Source organism: Perognathus longimembris, chromosome 4, assembly GCF_023159225.1.
Source record: "Perognathus longimembris pacificus isolate PPM17 chromosome 4, ASM2315922v1, whole genome shotgun sequence".
Classification (NCBI taxonomy): domain Eukaryota; kingdom Metazoa; phylum Chordata; class Mammalia; order Rodentia; family Heteromyidae; genus Perognathus; species Perognathus longimembris.
This window is the reverse complement of record NC_063164.1, coordinates 83570785-83594670: the sequence shown is the minus strand read 5'-3', so window position 1 is coordinate 83594670 and position 23886 is coordinate 83570785. Positions and strand designations below refer to the sequence as shown.

At 36.4% G+C, this 23886-nt stretch overlaps 1 protein-coding gene across 1 annotated transcript in view; it reads right to left on the bottom strand.

Moving 5' to 3' along the window:
* Positions 1 to 547: 547 nt before the first annotated feature.
* Positions 548 to 23886, bottom strand: part of Dars1 (aspartyl-tRNA synthetase 1) — a 67276-nt gene continuing 43937 nt past the window's right edge. Inside the window, exons 5-16 of the mRNA XM_048345551.1 lie at positions 22156 to 22258; positions 21587 to 21667; positions 20262 to 20321; positions 14665 to 14776; positions 13114 to 13248; positions 10339 to 10486; positions 8685 to 8831; positions 6196 to 6238; positions 4494 to 4574; positions 2937 to 3048; positions 2763 to 2834; positions 548 to 1149 (exon numbers count right to left, since the gene is read on the bottom strand). Coding sequence (XP_048201508.1) covers positions 1058 to 1149; positions 2763 to 2834; positions 2937 to 3048; positions 4494 to 4574; positions 6196 to 6238; positions 8685 to 8831; positions 10339 to 10486; positions 13114 to 13248; positions 14665 to 14776; positions 20262 to 20321; positions 21587 to 21667; positions 22156 to 22258 — 1186 coding nt within the window. The 3' untranslated portion in view covers positions 548 to 1057. The remainder of the gene's footprint in view (positions 1150 to 2762; positions 2835 to 2936; positions 3049 to 4493; positions 4575 to 6195; positions 6239 to 8684; positions 8832 to 10338; positions 10487 to 13113; positions 13249 to 14664; positions 14777 to 20261; positions 20322 to 21586; positions 21668 to 22155; positions 22259 to 23886) is intronic.

Genomic DNA, 23886 nt, shown 5'->3' with positions numbered 1-23886 from the left:
CTACTTGCCACTTCCTATTTTTTAATTTTTTGTTTTTTATTTGTTCATTTATTTTTTGTCCTTTTTATTTTTACTACTTCCTGTTTTTTTGAGTATTATTTTTAAGTCAATACCTGTATTACATTGTTTTGTTCATTGTGGAATTAACATGAACATCAATATAGGTTCACAATCTAGAAGGAAAGTATTACTAATTGTTAATTTTTACATAGAATCTTCTTTTTGGTGGGGAAGATGGAAGTACATTTTAGTGACGAGCACTAAGTACTATTACCAATGAAGAATGAAACAGGCCATTCTGCAATATTTTTAATTCCTACAAAATGAACTCTATTAATATTAACATCCAAGCTGTTAGCGTTAAGAACTCTGTGTTTACATTCATTTGAACTTATATCTTGATATGAATATATATTAAAAACTTACTAGTTTTCCTTTGTTTTCAGGCATTTACATAAAGCCAGTTTATCTATATTCAACTCTTAAAGTCTAAATGCAAATAACTAGTTAGGAGATCATATTACCACAAAATTATACAAACTATAAATTAGCTTTAAAATTTTATTGAAATCAAGATTTAGAATTTAACAATACAGTAATATTTCACATGTTTTTAGTATTTTCATCTTCTTTACATGATATCTAGGGATAACTTTTAAGAATGGATCCTTTCTAATTGTCCATTACATACCAACTACGTATTTGCTAAAATCTTAGACATTTCTCCAATTGCTTTATATCAAAAGTTTAATAAAAACTTCAAGTATTGAAATTTAAGACAATATTGTGGCCACCATAATGTGGAAAATAAAAACTACAGAATCTTAACTGTTTAAAACTCTTGTCAATATTTACTGAATGGGATATGAATTTCTAACATTATATATGAATTTCTCATTAAGATGTCCAAGTATTTCCTATTGAAGCATGTCCACAGTTGTAGAAGTCTTTTTAAAATAAACTTATATCAATAACTAAAAAATAATGGTGACATGTTAGATAAGACATTTATTCTATTGTGTACCCAAGGTACAACCTGAACAATAGCAAGCATTCTCTAAGGAGTCAGTCGTTTAGGGTCACGAGGGAACATTGATGTCTGACGCACATTATGCAGTCCTAGGAACAGCATAGTCACTCTTTCCAGCCCTGGGGAAAAGAAAGTCATCATTAATTCCTTTTTTGAACACCTCTCAGGGGCTTTTCTTACTTTACATTACTAAGGGTACCATTGTTCAACAAAATACTGTGTTAAGGGCAGTTTGAGTATTTAGGGTTTATGTAAAATTTAATGTTTTGGATAATGATTCAAAAATAGAGATGCTATTCTACGTGGGAAGAACTAAATAAAATTCCTTATGTGGTATGGAGTCTGAAATGTGAAATACAAATATATACATATGAACAAAATAGATAATTTAAACAATTTTTAAAAAGCCACAGTCATTTTATAAAACCATGTTTAAATGAAATAACATTCTGACTCTGCAGTCCAGGCAATGAGTTATTAGATGAGTCATAAACTTGTTTGAGGAAGTTCATCAATACAAGTACCAAAATATTTAATGTAATTCTATACTTACTATTTGTATATATATGTATGTGTATGTGTGTGTACACGTACACACACATACACACAATTTTGGCAGTTGTGGAACTTAAACTCATGGCCTGGGTGCTGTCCCTGAGCAATTTTGCTCAAGGTTAGTGATCTACCATTTTGAGCCACAGCTCTGCTTCTGATTTTTGTAATCTACAATTAACCAGGAAAAAGCTGGAAGTAGAGCTATGGCTTAAGTGATAGAGTGTCAGCAGCCTTGAATGAAAAAGCTCAGGGACAGCACCCAGGCCCTGAGTTCAAGTCCTAGAACTGGTACAAACAACAGCAACAACAACAACAACAACAAAAAAAAAAAGGAAAAAGGTCTCAAGGACCTTTTTGCCTGGGCTGGCTTCTAATTGGGATCTTCAGATCTCAGCGTCCTGAGCAGCTATGATTGGATTAAAGGAATGAACCACCACTGCCAACTTTTACTGCTTATCCTTTATATAAGACATATACATATTCTGAGCCCTGTATTGGTGATTTAATATTGATCAATATATCAGATTCTTATCTCCAATTAATCACCAAAAAGCCAGAAGTGGGAGCTGTTACTCAAGTTCTAACCTTGAGCAAAATAGCTAAGAGAGAGTGCCTGGGCCCTGAGTTCAGGCCCCAGTACCTGCCCCCGAAGCCCCCAGCTAGTGCAATACTACCAACAAATTTGAGCTAACTTCAGTGAGAACTTGAATTTGGGTTAATTTCACTGGACTCATTGTAGGACAGAGAATTTAGGACATTGGACTTCTAATGCTAATCTTTTTTTTGTTATTGGTCATAAGGCTTGAGAATTCAGGGCCTGCCCCTGAGCTCTTTTGCTCAAGGCTAATGTTCTACCACTTTAAGCCACAGCTCCACTTCTGGCTTTCTAGTGGTTAATTGAAGATAAGAGTCCCATGACTTTCCTGCCTAGGCAGATATCAGCTTCCTTGGTAACTAGGATTACAGGTGCTAGTCACCAGCAACCATGGGCTTCCAAACTTCCAAAAAAAATGTTTACAACCTTATTACAATATTATTTTAGAACTTACAGGTTAGCTAATTCACTTTTTGCTTTGGAAATAAAATTTTCACTTAGTCATAATTAAAAATGCTTATAATTAAAATTTGTATTACTCTTAGCATTTATACTTATTGTTAAGAAGTAACAGTGGATTACCGATGCCTCCACCAGCATGAGGAGGTGCTCCAAAACGGAAGGAATCAATGTAAGCCTTGATTTTCTCCAAATCTATACAAATAAAACAAAATAAAATTTATCATCTCATTTAGCATCAAAAAACTCCACAAAAGCAATTACTGTTCAATGAAGATTATATTTTAAGCCATTTACCAATTCCATGATGTAAGGCTCTCTCTGTCAGTAGCTGAGAATCATGTATTCTCTGAGCTCCTGACAAGATTTCTTCTCCTCTCATGAACATATCATAAGAGTTTGAATGTTTCTGCAGGAAAAACAAATAAAACCAGTTTTTAAGTACTACCATGCTTTTTCTGTATAGACACATGGAGGGAAAAAAATATATTGTATCAAGAACAAATTCATGTTTCCTTCTTCAGTGAACATATCTTTTGCCCAAGAAGATTTATGGAGAGCTGAATAATTTCTTTCTTTCCTGTATTAATTTTGAGTTTTTTCTTTCCTTTCTTCACCCTCATCTCCAATAACAAATCCAAGTGCCACATTAAAGAAGTAGTGCTGATTTTTATTTAATTTTAGTATTCAAAACATTTTTTTTTTTTTTTTTTTTTGGCCAGTCCTGGGCCTTGGACTCAGGGCCTGAGAACTGTCCCTGGCTTCTTCCCGCTCAAGGCTAGCACTCTGCCACTTGAGCCACAGCGCCGCTTCTGGCCGTTTTCTGTATATGTGGTGCTGGGGAATCGAACCTAGGGCCTCGTGTATATGAGGCAGGCACTCTTGCCACTAGGCTATGTCCCCAGCCCTAGTATTCAAAACATTTAAAAATATGATTTCTGGGTCATTTTGAAAGTGAAATTATCAGTAAGTCTTTAGAGTCTTTTTTAATTAAGAAAACTGTTTCAAGGAAAAGAAAAATTCATCAACCAGTGCTTAAGTTTTTCTATTTCAGTTTGATAAAATTTATTTTAACTTAAACCCCTCCCCCACTTTCAACAAACAATGATTTTCAAAGTCTAATTACAGAACCAGGTACTTCAGTATTACCAGGAACTTGTTACAAATGCAAATTTCCAAGCCCCACCACTGACCATAAGCTGTGAAGATGGAGATTAATCTGTTATTTTCTATACTGGAGAGGCTTGGACTCAGGCCTAGAAAGGTACTGTCCTTTGGCCTTTTCACTCAAAGCTAGCACTCTACAATTTGAGCCAAAGCTCCAGTTTCAGCTTTTAGGTTATTAGTTGGAGACAAGTCTCATGGCCTTTTCTGCCTAGGCTGGTTTCAAACTACAGTCCTCAGATCAGCCTCCTGAATGGCTAGGATTATAGGTGTGAGCCACTGGTGCCCAGCTATAATCTGTTTTTAAAAAGTACTCCAAGTGATTCTAATACACATAATGTCTGGGAACCTATATTACTGGAAAATAGTAAAACAAATATGAACTCAAGGTCAATAATAAGAAAGCTTATTAATGTTTCCAAATCTAGCAGTATTTATCATTTCTTTTTGCCTCATGATCCATAAAAATGATTTTTAAGGGGATGGGAATATGGCCTAGTGTTAGAGTGCTTGTCTCATATACTTGAAGCCCTGGGTTCCATTTCTCAGCACCACATATACTATATAACAATATATCTATTGATACTGTAAGTTATTAATGAAAATCATTACTCATGTTACATAATTTGACATAGTGGCAATGGTTTTCCTTTTTCTCCTAAGTAGATTATTTGAAACCAAATTACTTACAGGATTTCTGGGGTCAGGCATGGTATAGAAAGGTCTTACAGCCAATGGATATTTATCAAGAACATAAAAATCTGTATCGTACTATAAAAAAGAAAAAATGCAATTAAAACAGGCTTTTTTAAAAAGGCTAACTTTTCTAGCAAATAATTTTTATACAGTTTTGCTTTAAAAATCACTATAATTACATTGCTTGCTTTTTACAAGTAACATCTAAAATTCTGCCATGTTTTAAGCTCTTCCAGTAGGTATCTTCTAAGAGCGGTTTACAATTTATGCATAATTCATTTATTCATTTCTTTTTCTTTGTCAGTCATGGGGCTTGAGCTCAGCTTGGGTACTGTCCCTGAGCTCTTTTGCTCAAGGCTTAGTACTGTACCAACTTGAGCCACAGCTTCACTTCTGGTTTTTTGAGTGGTTAACTGGAGATAAGAGTCTCATGGGGAATCTGCCCAGGCTGGCTTTGAACCATAATCCTCAGATCTCAGCCTCCCGAGTAGCTAGGATTACAGGTGTAAGCTACTGGTGCCTGTCTTCCACCCCCATCCCCCTTTTATTTTTACTGGTTCTAGGGCTTGAACTCAGAGCCTCATGCTGTCACTTGACATTTTTGCTCAAGGCTGATACTCTCCCACTTGAACCACACTTTCACTTGTCCACTTTTGTGTGTGTGTGTGGGTCCTAGAGCTTGAACTCAGGGCCTGGGTACTTGTCCCTGAGCTTTTCTGTTCAAGGCTAAGGCTCTACCACTTGTGCCAAAGCTCTATTTTTAGCTTTTGTGATAGTTAAGAGATTAAAATCCCATTGACTTTCCTGCCTGAGCTGGCTTTTAATTGCGATCCTCAGATCTCAGCCTCTGAAGTAGCTAGGATTACAGGTATGAGCCACTGACACCTGTCTTATTTTCTCAATAATTTAAGTTTTTCTTTAGATATAGAAATATAATTCGGTAAGGTTTTTTCAAATGAAAAAAGTAAGTACTATTAAAATAAAATTTTAAGTTTTGTAGAATATTTACTATGTGATCCAGACTTAATTAAATAAATTAATAACATTTCAGCTGAATTTTACTACAAACGTTTTGCTTACTATAGGAAATCAAAGAGAATATCAATACAGTTAATAAACTGTAGTTGGCTCTTTTGAAACAATTTTAGAACGAGCACACACACACACACACACACACTGTATGGTTTTCAAAAAGTTTCCTAGTTTAACTATTTCCAAGTGCAACCAGCAGGAGGAGCTCAAGGACTTTGTTAATTTCATTACATTGCTGTCTTAATTTTTTTAAGACCATACAGCTTTTTCCTTTTTGGGATTTTAGTTTTAGAAAACAAGATACTAAAATAGTTATGAAGAAAGCTCATTCATCTTCAAGCTTCTTAAGACACGAATTCCTAGGGAAGATCTCTTTAAAGTAATGGCAAATAATTTAGAAGTTCTTTTAACTTATCTGATATTCTGACATAAGTATCACTTAAAACCACCCTAGTACAGCTTAACACATATAAAATATTCAACTAGTCAGCTTAAGGAGAGCCTAAGTATTTTTCATTTTTTCAAGAATTAAAAAAATATTGTCCTCTGTTTACTCTGGAAGTATACCACTTAAGGGAAGATGCTAAGAACCTGTAGCTGTTCTCTTGAATCAGCATACATCTTAGATAGATATAAAGAAAGTCAGCATAGCCAAGAGTCCTACCTTTTCCTTTACCAAACGACCCAACAGTTTTTCATTTGGGGTACTGAAAAAGAAACATTAAGTCAGGTGTTTGAAGCTCAAACAGCAACTTAAATCTAATAAGGTACGCCTACTCCAAATTCTCAAAGGACAAAAACTTTGGCCAAAACACTGTTATTATCTTGCTTCTTCTTCTTCTTTTTTTTTCTTTTGCCAGTCCTGGGCCTTGGACTCAGGGCCTGAGCACTGTCCCTGGCTTCTTTTTGCTCAAGGTTAGCTACTCTGCCACTTGAGTTACAGCGCCACTTCTGGCTATTTTCTGTGTATGTGGTGCTGGAGAATCGAACCCAGGGCTTCAAGTATACAAGGCAAGCGCTCTTGCCACTAGGCCATATCCCCGGCCCAAGATAAGTATCTGCTACAATAACTCAGTAGGTACTTGTCTTGCCAATAAATAACCTCTAATTCTTGGTAGACTTTATCAAAAGTTTGTTAAATTTCTGAGTTAAAGAGATACTTTCTGTAGCCTCCATGCTATTTAAGAATAATTTCCAGGGCTGGGGATATAGCCTAGTGGCAAGAGTGCCTGCCTCGGATACACGAGGCCCTAGGTTCGATTCCCCAGCACCACATATACAGAAAACGGCCAGAAGCGGTGCTGTGGCTCAAGTGGCAGAGTGCTAGCCTTGAGCGGGAAGAAGCCAGGGACAGTTCTCAGGCCCTGAGTCCAAGGCCCAGGACTGGCCAAAAAAAAAAAAAAAAAAAAAAAAAAAAAGAATAATTTCCAAGCCAGGCACCATTGGCTTATGCCTGGCAATCCTAGCTGCTCAGGGGGCTGAGATCTGAGGATGGCAGTTTAAAGCCAGCCTGGGCAGAAAAGTCCCCATGAGATTCTCATCTCCAATAAACTATTCAAAAAAGCTAGAAGTGGTGACGTGGCTCAAATGGTTGAGAGCTAGCCTTGAGCACAAGGAGGCTCAGGGACAGTGCCCAGGCCCTTAGTTCAACCCCTAGGACTCTCAAAAAACAAATAAATAAGAAAAAAAAGAATAATTTCCAAAACACGTTAAGAAAATAGGGGGCGGGGGATATAGCCTAGTGGCAAGAGTGCCTGCCTCGGATACACGAGGCCCTAGGTTCGATTCCCCAGCACCACATATACAGAAAACGGCCAGAAGCGGCGCTGTGGCTCAAGTGGCAGAGTGCTAGCCTTGAGCGGGAAGAAGCCAGGGACAGTGCTCAGGCCCTTAGTCCAAGGCCCAGGACTGGCCAAAAAAAAAAAAAAAAAAAAAAAAAAGAAAATAATAGAAGGTAGTAGAGATAGGGAAAGGAAATAATAGAGGAGGGATCAATCTGATCAAAGTTCAATATAAGTATGTGTGAAATACAAGGGTGAAAATTCTTTGAACAATAACATACCCTTAAAAATTGTATGATAAGATGTAAAACAAGTCCTGTCCAAGACACAGGCATTAGTAGGAGAAAGGAAGTGAACAAAAAGGGTATGGAGGATAACTATGCTTAATATACTTTATGTACACGTATGAAAAAGGAACAGTGGAGTCTTTTGAGACTGTTTTGGGAGGAAAGGGAGGGGGAATGAGAGTGTGATGGAGGAACTGCATAATCAAGGGTATTTTAAGTTATTTAGGCATGTGAAAATGAAACTCTTTTGTATAACTGATACTAATAAAACAAAAGAAAATACTGGCCAACTGAAATAATTGGTAAAATTTACGGTTTGCCTTAAAATATCATATAGCAATGTAGGGGGTGCTCAAAATCTTATTTTTTCTTTGTTAAACAAAGATTAAATTATGCATTTTGAGTATGTTTTTGGAAAAAAAAGACAACCATCATCTTCTTTCCCTTCCACATACATATGTTTTGTGTGATGACTTAAATATTATATTTTGTTTTCACTCATGGGGCTTGAACTCAGGGGCCTGGGTGTTGTTCCTGAGCTCTTTTGTTCTACCACTTTGAGTCATAGTGGCACTTGTAGTTTTCTGGTAGTTAATTGTACATAAGTCTCATGGACTTCCCTGACCTGGCTGGCTTTGAACTGCAATTCTCAGATCTCAGCCTCCTGAGTAGCTAGGATTACAGGCATGAGCCACTAGCACTTGGCTGACTTAAATATTTTACACTAGTGACTGAATAAAATGTGATAGGAAGTTTCATAATTTGCTTCAAAGTATTTTATGATCTGAATTTAGATATAACATACTATATATCCAATAAAAAAAGTAATTTAAAAACTTTTGGAGATATTAGCATTTTTATGTGTGGGGACAATTGAGACTGCTCTCTACTTTTGTAAAACCACTGATTTCGAAGAAGTAACATTACATGATAAAATCACAGGCACAACTCCTTATATTCTTTAAAGGGTTAAAACTAGGGAAAAATAGAAAGGAAAGTTTATAACTTAGGTGAAATAATTATTTATTAATATACTCATTCTTATACCGTATACATAACAAAGCATAAAAAAATGTGAGACAAACCTTAAATCTTCTTCATCTCCCATTTCTACTCCAGCTTCTCTAAGCATAGCCAACGCTTCACAATATTCTAGTCTTAAAGTTGGTTCCAAAAATTTGAATGGTTCACATGGAAACTGTTTATTCACCATTTGAATTTCAACCTGAAACCTGCATATACAGTTAATCATGTGTGAGAAATGTTTCTCTAAGAGGTCATCATGGCAGCATTAAAAAAAATTATGAGAAACGGTACACACGCCAGAAAGTGGTTATCAAATTTAAATATATAAACAAGTAACACCACTTCTCACTGTCACGTCCCCACCCCTTTCTCTCTCTGGTCCCAGGCACTATGTATCTCTGAGCTTTTTTGGTGAAGGCTAGTACTCTACCCCTTTGAGCTACAGGTACATTTCCAGCTTTTTAGCAGTTAATTGGAGTTAAGGGTCTCACAGATTTTCCTTCCCTAGCTGGCTTTGATCTGTAATCCTCAGCTTCATGAATAGCTAGGATTACAGGTGTGAGTTAAGGCACCTGCCTCAATCGTGGTATTAAAGGATTAATTTTTCCTTTTCTTCAAAACTATTATCAGGTTGCTGTGTTAGAAACATAAAATACCGGGCTTGGAATCTGGCTTAGTGGTAGAGTGCTTGCCTTGCATGCACGAAGCCCTGGGTTCGATTCCTCAGTACCACATACACAGAAAAAGCTGGAAGCGGCACTGTGGCTCAAGTAGTGGAGTGCTACTTGAGCAAAAGAAGCTCAGGGACAGTGCACAGGCCCTGAGTTCAAGCCCCAGGACTGGCAAAAAAAAAAAAAAAAAAAAAAAAAAAAAAAAAAAAAAAAAAAAGCATAAAGGGCTTGGAATATGGCCTAGTGGCAAGAGAGCTCGCCTCGTATACATGAAGCCCTGGGTTTGATTCTCCAGCACCACATATCTAGAAAACGGCCAGAAGTGGTGCTGTGGCTCAAGAGGCAGAGTGCTAGCCTTGAGCAAAAAGGAAGCCAGGGACAGTGCTCAGGCCCTGAGTCCAAGCCCCAGGACTGGCCAAAAAAAAAAAAAAAGAAGCATAAAATACCATTTTTTCCCCCTATAGTAGTGGAGCATGAACTTAGGACTGGGTGTTTGCTAAGCATGTACTCTACTATCAAAGTCTTTTTGCTTTAGTTCAGACGAGGTCTTATTTTGAGCGTGGATTTTCTCAACTATAGGTATATGTTAACACTGAAGCTATGTTCTGTGATTCTGTCACTATGTGAACATTATAGAGTATGTATTTACACAAGCTATAGTGTCATTATTTTCTGTTGTTGTTTCTGAGACAGGATCCCACTACGTAGTGCAGACTACCCTTTAACTCAGTATGCAGCATAAGCTGCCCTCAAACTCTTGAAACTCTTCCTTTTAGCCTTGGGCATCGGAACTATCGGCATGTGCCACTATTCCTGGTCAGTCCAGGCATACTTAGCATAGAACTACATTTAAATTGATCTGAGGAAGTATACACAATAAGTTTAATTTGCATATCTCAATTCAAGGTTTTTTTTTTTTTTTAAGGCAGGACAGGCTATATAGTAAAATCCTATCTCAAAAAGCCAAAACCAAACCAAAACAAAAAAGAACCCGAACTGATTTGAAATTAAGACTATTTAGAGCCATAAAATACTTTTTAACCTTTCTTGAAGTCCTTTGAATATTTGTACCAAAGTGTCAGCAATTTCTTCCAGAACTTCATGGTAATGATAATTAAAAGCCATTTCAATGTCCAAGCCAACAAATTCGGTTAAATGTCTGTGGGTATTAGAATCTTCAGCTCTGAAAACTATAAACAAAAGGAATAAACATTAAAATGTCTTAAATTTTAGACAAATTAAAATTTAGACAAAATACAATTTTCCACTTAGTAGTACTCAGATGGTTCTGTTTTTATATCACTATAAGGCTGGACAGCAAGTTCATATAAATTCTGATAAGCATGCAGTGTAAGATACATACTAAATGTAAATTAATAAATGAGGCTCACGGGTCTGGGAATATGGCCTAGTGGCAAGAGTGCTTGCCTCATATACAAGAAGCCCTGGATTCAATTCCTGAGCACCACATATATAGAAAATGTCCAGAAGTGGTCCAGAAGTGTGTCTCAAGTGTCAGAGTGCTAGCCTTGAGCAAAAGGAGGCCAGGGACAGTACTCAGGCCCTGAGTTCAAGGCCCAGGACTGGAAAAAAAAAAAATGAAGCTCACAAGAATCCCAAAGAATCCCAAAAGAATCCCAAGATCTTGAAGTACCTCCTCAATAATTAAAAGTTGACTCAATTGTGAGCCAGTTTTCTCAATTTTATGACTAATATTCATATAACACATCCTTGTTCAGTTACTTAAAATGGGCCCCAAATAAGTACAAAAATAAGATATAAAATAACTAAGGTTTAAAATCTTTTTGCGTTCATACTTTACTCTTAACCTGTTATTTCGCATGTCTTTAGTACTATTCTTATTTTGTTTACTCCGGTAGTCCATGTTCTTTACTTATCCTATTTCCTCTTACTAGAAATAACTGTCTTTGTTGCTCATATATACTACTCTGCCTTTAATGCCCTTTTCAGTTTGGCTTTGCTTTCATGGCTATTCTAGCCAATTCTAACTTCTTCCTCTTTTTATACCTATTAAATAATTATTTTCTGGGTAATTAATACCAAACTGCTGATTGTACAACATGACTGTTTATTTTGAAAATCATTTGATTATTCTTTGTAACGGCTTAGTGTATGTCTTATTCATCTTGGCAGCAGAGGCAATGCTTATTGCATGACTTGCAAATCAAACCAATCAATCTGGACTACAGAATCTTAGGCCTCACCCTAACTTTATTGGGTAGCATCTGGAGATTAACAAGATTCTGAGGTGATTTGTGTGCATTAACATTTGAGGAATGCTAGTTTATTCTTCTTTTATATATGTAGCGTATTAGTAACTGGTTAATGAATTCAGAAAATTAAGACATTCAACGATCTTGCCCTTTTCTTCATATGAAAGCACTTTATTTTTATTAAACTATCAAAAACTATATAAAAACTTGAATTTATTTATTTTTGTGTTGGTCATGGGGCTTGAACTCAGGGGCCTAGGTACTGTCCCTGAGCCTCTTTTGCTGAAGGATAGCACTTTACCACTCAAGCCACAGCTCCATATCCATTTTTATTTTTGTGGATGGGTAGGGTAGTTTATTGGAGATAAGAGTCTCAGGGACATTCCTGCCTGGTCTGGCTTCGAACCCTGATCCTCAGCTATTAGTCTCCTGAGTCGCTAGAATTACAAGCATGAGCCACTGGCGCCTAGTGCCTTGGTAAGTTTTCAAAAATTATGTAAGGCTAGCTTTTGCTTACAATCAGCTTTAAAAAATATGCACACAACTGCATTTGTTCTAGGCTTTTAGCACATACATCTTAAAATATGTTAAAAATATAACCTAGCTAGGTGATAGCTACTTAAAAAGTGGAGATTGGAAGGATATGGCCATGACTGGTTAGGGCAAAAAAAGTTCATGAGACTCATCCTAAATAGAAAGATCACAGTTCAGGCTTGCCCAGGAAAAAAGTGAAACCAAAGAAAACTATTTCTTGCTACTCAGCAGACTGATATCTGAAGGTCACAGTACAAAGCCAGCCCAGGCAGTGAAGTCTGTGAGACTATTATCTCCAATTAACTAGCAAAAAGCTGGAAGTGGAGAGGTAGCTCAAGTGATAGAGTGCCTGCCTTGAGCAAAAAAGGGTAAGGAAGAACACCTTTGTCCCAATCCTGGTACAAAAACAAACAAACCCAGAAACTCTCTCACCCCCCAAAACCCTAAGCTTTAAAAAGGGCTAGTTACATAGACCAAGGAGTAGAGTACTAGCAAAATTTAAATCCTAGTACAAAACCCAAACTCTATGTTAATATTGCCTATAAGACTTTTTTTTTTGAGGGGGGGAAGCAGTTGTGGTCTTGAACTAGGGGGCCTGAGCGCTGTCCCTGAGCTCTTTTGCACAAACCTAGTGCTCTACTACTTTGAACCATGGTGCCAATTCGGTTTTTCTGGTGGTTAAGTGGAGGTAAGCCACCCTGGCTTTGAAGCACAATCCTCAGATCTCAGTCTCTGGAGCAGCTACGACTATAGATAGCATGATCCACCAGTGCCCCCGCTGCTTGTAAGACATTTACATGGTTATTTCTACCTGAAAACCTAGCTTTTTCTCAACCCCCTGGTGTTGCTGAGACTCAAATTCAGGGCCTTCAGTGAGTGTTGTTCATATGGGCTATAAACCTTAGCCCTCAAAATCTAGTGTTTGTGTAGTCAGTAATTAAAATTTACACTTTCAAAATGTCTGTACACTATATATGTAAAATGTGTTTCTAATATTGCAACTACTACAAGATTAACTTAGGAAAGAAACATAACTGACAAAATCTTACCCGGTCCAATGCAGAAAACCTTCTCAAAATCAGCACAAATGCACATTTGCTTATACAGCTGTGGGGACTGTGCTAAGTATGCATTATTTTTAAAATATGATACAGTAAATACATTTGCTCCTCCTTCACTGGCAGCTGAAATGTAAACATTTATAGTATTATGACTGATAATATTATCAATGTGAAATTCTAATAAAAACTTATTTTTTTAACAATTAAAAAGTTGTTAATAAGTATTCTGTAAGTCAGGTTATAAGTGCAATGCTTCTTGGACAGTGTCACCCTTTCCTTTGTTCTCTTCCATTTTCCCACTCCCAATCCTACCCACAAAGTTCTATAGTTCATTAAAAAAAAATTACTCTTTTGCTTCAGTAGTTCACTTAAAGAAAAACTGCAAGATCAAAACTGGTAAATCAATCTATACATACTTATTCTTATATGAGATTTTATATAGTTCATATTTAAATCAGATTTACTTCTTTTGGTATAAATGTTCCTTTTGCTGTGCCAATACCAAAAACAGTAAAGCTACTTTGTAGTTGTACACATTATAAAAACAAGAGCATTTATAATCATTTTTAAAATGTAGTTTTATTGGGGACTGGGAATATGGCCTAGTGGTAGAGTGCTTGCTTGCCTTGTATACATGAAGCTCTGGATTGGATTCTTCAGCACCACATATATAGAAAAAGCCAGAAGTGGTGCTGTGGCTCAAGTGGTAGAGTGCTAGCCTTGAGCAAAAAGAAGCCAGGGACAGTGCTCAGGCCCTGAGTTCAAGCCCCAAGACTGGCAAAAAAAAAAAAATCTATATATACACACATATGCATATATATATACAGGCATTGCTATTATTAAGGTGTTGTACAGACGCGTTGCCATTTTACAATTCAGGTGTATTTGTAATCTTTTCTTTTTTTGCCAGTCCTGGGGCTTTGAATCAAGAGCCTAAGTACCGTCCCTGGCTTGAGCCACAGCACCACTTCTGGCTTTTTCTATATAGGTGGTGCTAAGGAATTGAACCGAGGGCTTCATGTATACAAGGCAAGCAAGTGGTAGACCAGTAGGCTATATCCCCAGACCCTGTAATCATTTTTTAAATATCAAGAATATAATTCTTAGCTTTTTGTAATTATCATTAATTATTCACTTTTACTGTTAATTAAGCAACTCTGTAAGGGTAAAATGCTTAGAATTCTCCTATAAAAATGGCAATTAGTGTGATCTGTCAGCAGGTATTTACTGAGTTTAGAATGTAGTTTGTACAGAACAAAACTGTAATACCAATTTTGAAAGAAAAATATAATGAAAACAGTTTCTGGAGTAACTGACATAAAAGAAATCACAATTTGTATGCTAGTGCCTCATTTCACAATCATTATCATAAAATGACTTTAGCAATAAGTAGTCACTGATGTTAACACGTAGCATGGTCTTTGAAATAAATGGCTATATAATAAACTTTACAGAATTCTTTGGATTTCCAGGATTAAACAAAAATTGACATAAGGAATTTTTGTTTTAAAAACATTCAAGGAAATATTTTGAATATACCTGAAATAATTTTAGGGGTTTGGATTTCCACAAAACCCTTGTTAATTAATGTTTCTCGGAAGAGATGACAGATGCCAGACTGGAGACGGAAGACTGCTTGACTAGTTGATGTCTGTAAGACAATAACAACATCTAATAAAATCAATTTGACACATGTATTGAGCACTCACCATGTTTGTTCAGCATTGTTGGAAACTTAAAGGTAAACAGAACTATTTTTACTCTCAGAATTTTTAAGTTTATTTGTTTTTGTTGCCAGTCCTGGGGTGTGGACTCAGGGCCTGAGCACTGTCCCTGGCTCCTTTTTGCTCAAGACTAGTACTCTACCTCTTGAGCCACAGCTCCACTTCCGGCTTTTTTCTATATATGTGGTGCTGAGGAATCGAACCCAGGGCTTCATGTATACGAGGTGAGCACTTTACCACTAAGCCATATTCCCAGCCCCCATTTTCATGTTTAATAATGGGGAAAAGACAAAAGCACACAAGCATAATACAAAGCAAAAGATGATAAGGCATGCTAGAGTATATAATGACTATATATGATCATATATAACTATTCCCACTAGAAACCTTTAGTGAGCAGATGTTTTAATTTGGAGGGGCTTGAACTCAGGGCCTGAGCACTGTCCCTGGCTTCTTTTTGCTCAAGGCTAGCACCCTACCACTTGAGCCACAGCACCACTTCTGGCTTTTTCTATTTATTACTGATGTTTGAATTTAGGGCCTCCATTTGCTAAGCTCTCCACTGCTGAGTCACAGCTCTAGCTATATACAGCTTTTTATTGATTGCCATGGGAGGGTCTCAAGTATTTTTGCCCAAGTTGGCCTCAAATCATGATCCTCTAGACCTCACCTTTCCAAGGACCTAGGAATATAGGTGTGAGCCACTGTGCTTCATTGTACTAATATTTACAGCATACAAACATACTCCTTGGGCTGGGATTATGGCCTAGTGGTAGAGTGCTTGTCTCACATACATGGAGCCCTGGGTTAGATTCCTCAGCACCACATATACAGAAAAAACCAGAAGTGGCACTGTGGCTCAAGTGGTAGACTGCTAGCCTTGAGCAAAAAGTAAGCCAGGGACAGTGCTCAGGCTCAGCCTGAGTACAAGCCTCAGGATTGGCAAAAAAAAAAAATGTAGATAGGTAGATAGATAGATATACTCCTTTAAGGAAAGTAGTATTTTTAGCACTGAATTAATGAGTGAATAAAACCATGTTCTTTTATTTTTATCATTATCAACAATAAATTAGCCACAGATAGTCATGTGTTTGTTCCAATTAAGAAAACAAAGACAGAGCTGGGATGTGGCTCAGTGGCAAAGCACTTGCCTAGCAAGTACATCATCCTGGGTTCAATCCCCAGTACCAAAAAAAGAAAACAAACACAATAAAGAGTTGGTATCCCCTAACACTGATTCCCCATATGTCACACAAAGCATTTAAAGCAGTACTCTGTCTAGAAAAAGTTACCTTTTCTTTTTATTTCCTCTCCTTTTCCTTTTTCTTTCTTAGTTTCTCTGGTATTTTACTTTATAGACCATTTACATGTAAGAATTCTTACCTATAGGTCTTGCCTAATAACACTTGAAAAAAGTTCTCATGTTGAGTAAAATCCTTGACTCAAAGCACTAATCTAGCTATAGACAGCTGAGTTGTTAGTATTTAGGGACTTCAATTACTTGCCAATGTCACAAAGATTTCTCATGATTTGGTGCACACAGGATTCTGAATTCAGACAGTAGCTTATTTTGAAAACACATTATTTCACTGTAAGGAATGCTAATGAATAATATTGAGTTTCTGGAGATCAGGGCTAAAAAAATTAATATAAACTGGGATTTAAGAACATTTTTATAATTCAAACTCAAGAGATAGAGATAAAAATAAATTCTTGACAGAACAATACAGGTTATTTAAAAATCAATGTTAGACTATTTATTCATTCTTTTTAAAAGATGTCTACATTTAAATAAATGTGGTTTAGCGGGCACGGGTTGCTCATGCCTAAAATCCTAGCTACTCAGGAGGCTGAGATCTGAGGATCACGATTCAAAGCCAGCCCAGGCAGGAAAGTGAGACTTTTATCTCCAATTAACCACCTGAAAACTGGAAGTGGCACTGTGGCTCAAAGTGGTAGGGCACTAGCAGCCTTGAGCAAAAGAGCTCAGGGATAGTGCCTATGCCGGAGTTCAAGCCCCACAATCACCACCAGAAACAAAAAAAATGTGGTTTAGGGAAACATCCAATTCAAGTTGCAAAATCTGCTTTCAAAATACTAACAACTTATTTAAAACAAACTGTTTACTTGTATTGACAAACCTACAGAGACTTCAATAATGTATATTCTATAAGACAGCCACTGAATACATTTTACTGCCACTTGACTCTTAAAGCTAGCCCAAATAAACTCACTTCAGCCTGTGTCAAAGGAAAATTAAACTTTGAGACTGTAAGTTTACCTAAGTATTAACAGATAATGAATTATGTTTTTAGAAAACTATAGTATGAAAAAGCAAACACTCCCTGGCACCAAAACCATATTGATAGTTCCACTCTTTTTGATTATATAAACAAGTGTTTTATTATGTATCATTTGTAAGAAAAATGAACCTATGCTATATAAAAACAAACATTATTTCTATTAATTTCTTCAAGGTACTTGTTTACTAGAAAGATAGGAACTTACTTGATTAGACATTGAACAGTTAATCAGACAATTCCAACATATCTTCATTTCTATCTAACATATATATGCTAGAAAATATTATTTAGCAGATTTTCACTTTTTAAATTTGTTTTATTTTTATGGATTCATGTACTGAATAAATTCAGTACACCGATAAGCAATGATAAACAAATACAAACATTAGATTTTAGATTTTTTAAAGATTAAGTTCTTATTAAGAATAAAGTATTGTCATTTCCCCAAAATACAGACTAGTATTTCAACAAAATAATAAAATAAAGCAGAATGTTTAATAAGACAAAATTCACACAGAATAGAAGATTACAGAATAGAAGATTACAATGTTTTGATGTCTTGGGGGGTTAGGGAGTAGTCAAGGTAGTTTATTCTTTCTAAAGAATTTAAACTTATAAGGTAACATTTAAATAAACTATATCTTATCCAGGAAATAAAACTTTATTCTTGAATTGTATTACTGAATCACATTTAGTTTTTAATGTTAGGTTTTAATTATACACCTAAAAAGGCAGTCTTAACTAGAAAGATTTCATATATAGAAATTAAGAAATCAGAGCATAGTCACCTGACAAAAGTAAAAGTAAAATATATTTTCAGTGTCCTCTGTTGATACTTTGAAGTCCCACACTTTACAAATAAAGTTAATACACTTTATTTTTAACATACTTAAACACAATGTACTTTATTCTAAAGGTTCCTCCTACTACATTTTTGTAGAGATTTGTGTTTAAGTTTGGTGCATTCTGACCCCACTTTTTTCACGAGAAACAAAACTGTAATACAAGATTTTCACTTTTAAATGGTCTGAAGCTGAGCATAGTGGTACATATCTGTAGTCCCAGCAATAGGGAAACTGAGGCAGGATGATCCTGAGTTTGTGGCTGGCCAGCTCTAATTTTAGAACTGCCCGTCATAAAGAATGAAGATAGACAAAGCATTTTAAAAAATGAGATTAGTAAATGTAACATCATCTTTGAAAGTATGTAAGATGAGGCACTGGTGGATCATGCCTGTAATTATAGCTACTCAAGAGGCTTACACCTGAGGATCTTGGTTTGAAGCCAGCTCAGGCAGGAAAGTCTGTGAGACTCTCATCTCCAATTATCAGCACAATTTTGGAAGTGAAATGTGGCTCAAGTGGTAGAGCACTAGCCTTGAGCAAAAAAAACTAAGGGACAGCATTCAGGCCCTGAGTTCAAGCCCTAGCACCGTCACCCCCCCCCCTCAAAGTAAATAAAGTAATTTCAAGTAAATAATAAATATATAAATGTATATATCCTGTGCTGGTCCTGGGGCTTGAACTCAGGGCCCAGGTGCTTTCTCTGAGCCTTTTTGCTCAATGCTAGCCCTCTACCTACCATTCGAGCCATAGCTCCATTTCTGGTTTTTCTAGTGGCTTACTGGAAATAAAGAGTCTCATGAACTTTCCTGTCCAAGATGGCTTCAAACCATATCCTTAGATCTCAGCCTCTTGAGTAGCTAGGAATCTAAGCATGAGCCATGGCATCTGGCAGTATTTTTAATAAAATTGTGTATGAAACAAGACTTCATGGTAGAATTTTTCACTTGTGTCATACTGGTAGTCAGGAAAGGTTTTGGAGCATTTCTGATTTTTGGATTAGGGATGCTCAATTAATACTTAAATTTCTCAATACTTACCCCTACCTTAAGGTATACAGATAAATGGCAGAAAAAAAAAAAAGACTTGTTAATATTTCAGTTACAAACCATGCCACTTTTATTAGTTTCTACAGTTTTTTTAAAAAATATATATATTTTTGCCTTTTTTTTTGTGGGGGGGCCAGTCCTGGGCCTTGGACTCAGGGCCTGAGCACTGTCCCTGGCTTCTTTTTTTTACTCAAGGCTAGCACTCTGCCACTTGAGCCACAGCGCCACTTCTGGTCATTTTATATATATATGGTGCTAGGAAATCGAACCCAGGGCTTCATGTATACCAGGTAAGCATTCTTGCCACTAGGCCATATTCCCAGCCCCTGGTTTCTATAATTTTAAAAATCTAAAAAATACTATTGGCCAAACAACTTAGGGAAATGCTTATTCATCCCAATTAAACACATTTACTAATACTGTGTGTCCAGTGCTGGGTTTAGTATGAAGTAGAACTAATTTCTATATACTGAAAAGTATTTACCCATTCATTCACTCATTTACTGCCAGTACTGAGGCTTGACTCAGGGCCTGGGTGCTGTCCCTGAGCTTTTTTGCTCAAGGCTAGCACTATACTAACTTGAGCCACAGTTCCATTTCTGGCTTATTGGTGTTTAACTGGAGATAAGAGTCACTGCTATCTCACTGACTTTCTTGCCTTTGCTGGTTTTAAACCATGATCCTCAGATCTCAGACTTCTGAGTAGCTAGGATTATAGGCATGAGCTACTGGTGCCTGGCTGAAAAGTAAAATAAAAAAACAACAATACTTTTTTTCACTTGAAACCAAACTGAAGGAAAACAGAAGACCCATGAAGGTATTATATAATCCAAGAGGGACTTATTTCTTACTGTGTTTTCAGATCAAATCCAAAGGACTGATGTGTCAATTACTCATACCCATCTGGCAGTTCTAAAACATGAACATAATATCCTTCACAGTTAAATATCCAGTTACATTTCCTTACTTACCACACTTATCCAAAGTAGATGTCACCTGAAAGTGACTTATTTATTGGCTTTATGATCATTTGTAATTTTATAACAAAGTAGAGTCAGTATCCTGTGAACTAGTACTTACTGTTCTTGCAGAAAGGCCATTCAGAAAGATACATTGTTTCTTGTTATATTCTTATTATACTTAATTCAAGCAAATGCCATTTAGTTTTCTCATATCCCTATCCATCTCTATTTTGGCATAATAAATGAGACATCATACCCTAAGATCAATGACTCTGTTGTCTAATCTTGTATCTTGATTAACAGTAGCTCTTCCTTCCTAAAAACAAAACAGAATAGAGCAGATTTTACTGGTGTTTTGAAGGCCACATACACAAATCACTTTAAAAAGTCCTATCTGCTTTTAATAAGAATGCATGCATTATAAATGAGAATCTGGGCTTGAAAATAATGGTAGAAGCAAAGGCAAGGCTAGAGAAGTCAGTGTTAAAAGGCTGAAGGAATGAAGAGAAGTGAGAATAAACAGGTATTAATGCTTCTATCTCCTTTTACAATCCCTACCCTCATCAATGGGACATTATTGGGACCTAACTACAGACCTCTATTGTTTCCTGGATTGCTTCCCTAGGTTAATGGAACAGACAAAAGCTGAAAGATAGCAGTTAAAGTGTGGTCTGGGAATCAGAAGGTTTCTGAGGCTCATTCAGGGGGGTCTATGAATCCAAATCTTTATTTCCATAATATTTCTTTGATGTCATTCTTTCTGAATGTACTGAGTATACTATCACAGAGAGTGAATTCAGAGGCAACGTGAGAACCTAGTTGGTGTACACGAGGTGAGACATTATAAATACTTGCTGGCATTACTTCACTACAGCCAGAGATCTGCTTTCCTTTTTTTTTTTTTTTTTTAAGGTAAGAGTCTCACACACTGGGCAGGAAGCCCAGTCTAGCTTCAAACCAAGATCCTCAGATCTTAGCTTCCTGAGCAGTTAGGATTGTAAGTATGATGAATACTCTAAAATTTGTTTTAACTTTTTCTTTTCTCTTTGTGCTGGTATTGTGCTTGAACTCAGGGCCTTGTGCTCTTGTTCAGCAGGTGCTCTTCTCCTTAAGCCTTATCTCCAGTCTGGTATTTTGCTCTTTAATTGGAACTGGCATTCACAGACTTTTCTACCCAGGCTGGATGCAAACAATGATCTTCTAGGTTTCAGCCTCGTGAGCAACTAGGATTTCAAGCTGTTTTAATTTCTAATACTGCAAATATTGATACACAAAATGAACACTGGGGACAGGAGGTGTCTTCAATATTTTTAAGTATAAAATGGTCTTGAGAACAAAAGTTTGAGAACTGCTGGTATAATACTTAATTTTTGTGGAGCTGGAGATCCCACATAGGCCCTCAGCATGCTAGACAAACCTTCTACCACTGAGTTACAACCCTAGACTCCGAAAGAGTAAATTTAAATAAAAACATTTCAAATCAATTCACAGGAACACTTAACCCAAAAGTAGGACATCATGTTTTCAATGTTTTGCGAACTAAATATGTAGAAAAGCATAATTCATGAATATAAATCTTACTTCTTCTCCTTCCACCTCAGGCCGAATGGCATCATCCAGCTGCAGGGGCAAGCGAGGTTCAGCCAAACTGATCACATAAATCTGAAAGAGAGAAATTGCAAAAAATAATCAGAAGCACACAAAATCTGCTATCTGTTGCTTAAAAAAATAATCTACAGTTGACTTAAACGTGAAGCAGTATTTTCATATCTTTAACTGGAACTACTACTGCTACAATCAAAGAAGACTATGTGCATTTTTCACCTATAAAATGAGGGTATTTCTGGCTGCTTTATGGGTAGTCAAATAACATACATACAAATACTTTATAAACCCTAAAGTGCAAACCAATACAAAAACTAGGTGGGGACTTGCTCTGTCATACAAAAGCTGCTTTTAGAAAAATCAATCTTAGAACTTCAATCAATATATGGTCTGCTATAACAATCAAATTTTTAAGAGAATAAAGATTTCTCTTCTCTAGCACATACCTACTGCACATTGTTCTTAGGTATCAGTGATTAAACCCAGGGCTTCATGAATCCTAAGCACAAAAGTACATTTCCAGTCCTCCCAATTTTATATTTTACCTTCTGAACATGTAACTCAACATCTTGCTGTGTACAGCTTCCAATTTTCTGATTCACTTTTCTCACAACACCTTCTACATCTACGATGCTTTCTTTGTTGACGCTGTCCAAAAAACCCCAAAACCCCAACTTTAATAATCTCATTAGAAGTGTCAGAACTCATTTTGTGATTAAGCAGTAATATATCAAGCTTTCTTTAATACAGTATCCATTCAAGATAAAGGCAGCCTGTTTAACTTACTTGTAATAAGCTATTATGGAATATACCTTGTGAGATTCCTTATAGAGATGGGTTTTTTTTCATGTTATAATTTGTAACCATTTATAAGATACTCAGGACATAAAAGGCAATAGAACCAATTGAACTGTGAAAAGTAGTAAAGTCTTTGAATTATTTATTAAAGAACATTTTCCTCCCTATTATTGAGATTCACTAAGATCAGCATTTTCTATAACAAGAAATACTGGCTTCAATAAATGCAATTACTGGTAAGTAATGGAATTAAATAATAGAAGAAGGTCAACTGAAAAGATTTCAAGGTAATAAAAGGACATTAGGGTGTTGCTCTGCAATTAAATCCCCATTGCTTGTAGTTTCTGAGCATACTTTGTAACTGCACTCATAACAGACAGTCTACTAGACTGTGTATTGCAACTTAAAAGGATTACTATATAAGGCTTAGTATTTGATGAGTGTAAAGTAATGCATCTCCTGAGCACTTTATTCTTTACACCAGACACAAAAATTCTGAAATACAAAATATTACTTATGCTTATTAGACATTCAATTGTTTTTCGATCTCTAGAATATAACCAAAGAAGAAAAAATATAATCTAAAATGGCATCTTTTTTTGGCTAGTCCTGGGGCTTGAACTCAGGGCCTGAGCACTGTCCCTGGCTTCTTTTTGCTCAAGGCTAGCACTCTACCACATGAGCCACAGCGCCATGTCCAGCTTTTTTATGTTTATGTGGTGCTGAGGAATCAAACCCATGGCTCCATGCATGCAAGGCAAGCACTCTACCACTAAGCCACATTCCAAGTCCTAAAATGGCAATTTTTATGCAAATTGCATTAGTTTTTACTTTTGTGTATATTCTTTTACTAACAGAATATGCTACAACATAATAATGAAGAAGGGAGGGATTGGAGGCATGGCTCAGTTGGCAGAAAACTAGACAATAAGCAAAAGCGTTCAAGTCCTACTCTCAAATCCTACTCTCAGACTAAATTTTCATGAAAAATTTTATTCATTGTGCCTAGGAATTGGGTCTTTAGTAGTTCTGGTGGCAATAAAACATCCTAGAAATCTAACAGTGTTTACTTTATACGGGAGGTTATCACAGTATTTCAATGAACACTTTACATAGGTTAGAATCTAAATGAGGACACTTAGGTACAGCTGCTAAGTAAGAAAGAAAAATTCTCATTTTGCTTGCTGTACTGCCCAGAATTCTATATCTATTACCAACTAACTATCTTGTAAGAAAAAAATCCAACGGTATACATACATTATCACTCTCTTAAGTCTCTTAAACTCCCACTAGAACTATCAATGAATGTTTAACTAAAATTTTGTGTATTGAAGAAACTCACAATAGCAAAAGTGGCCAACTGAGATAAGGCTCCAGGCTGGGAATATGGCTTAGTGGTAGAGTGCTTCTCTTGTATACATGAAGCCCTGGGTTCGATTCCTCAGCACCACATATATAGAAAAGGCCAGAGATGGCGC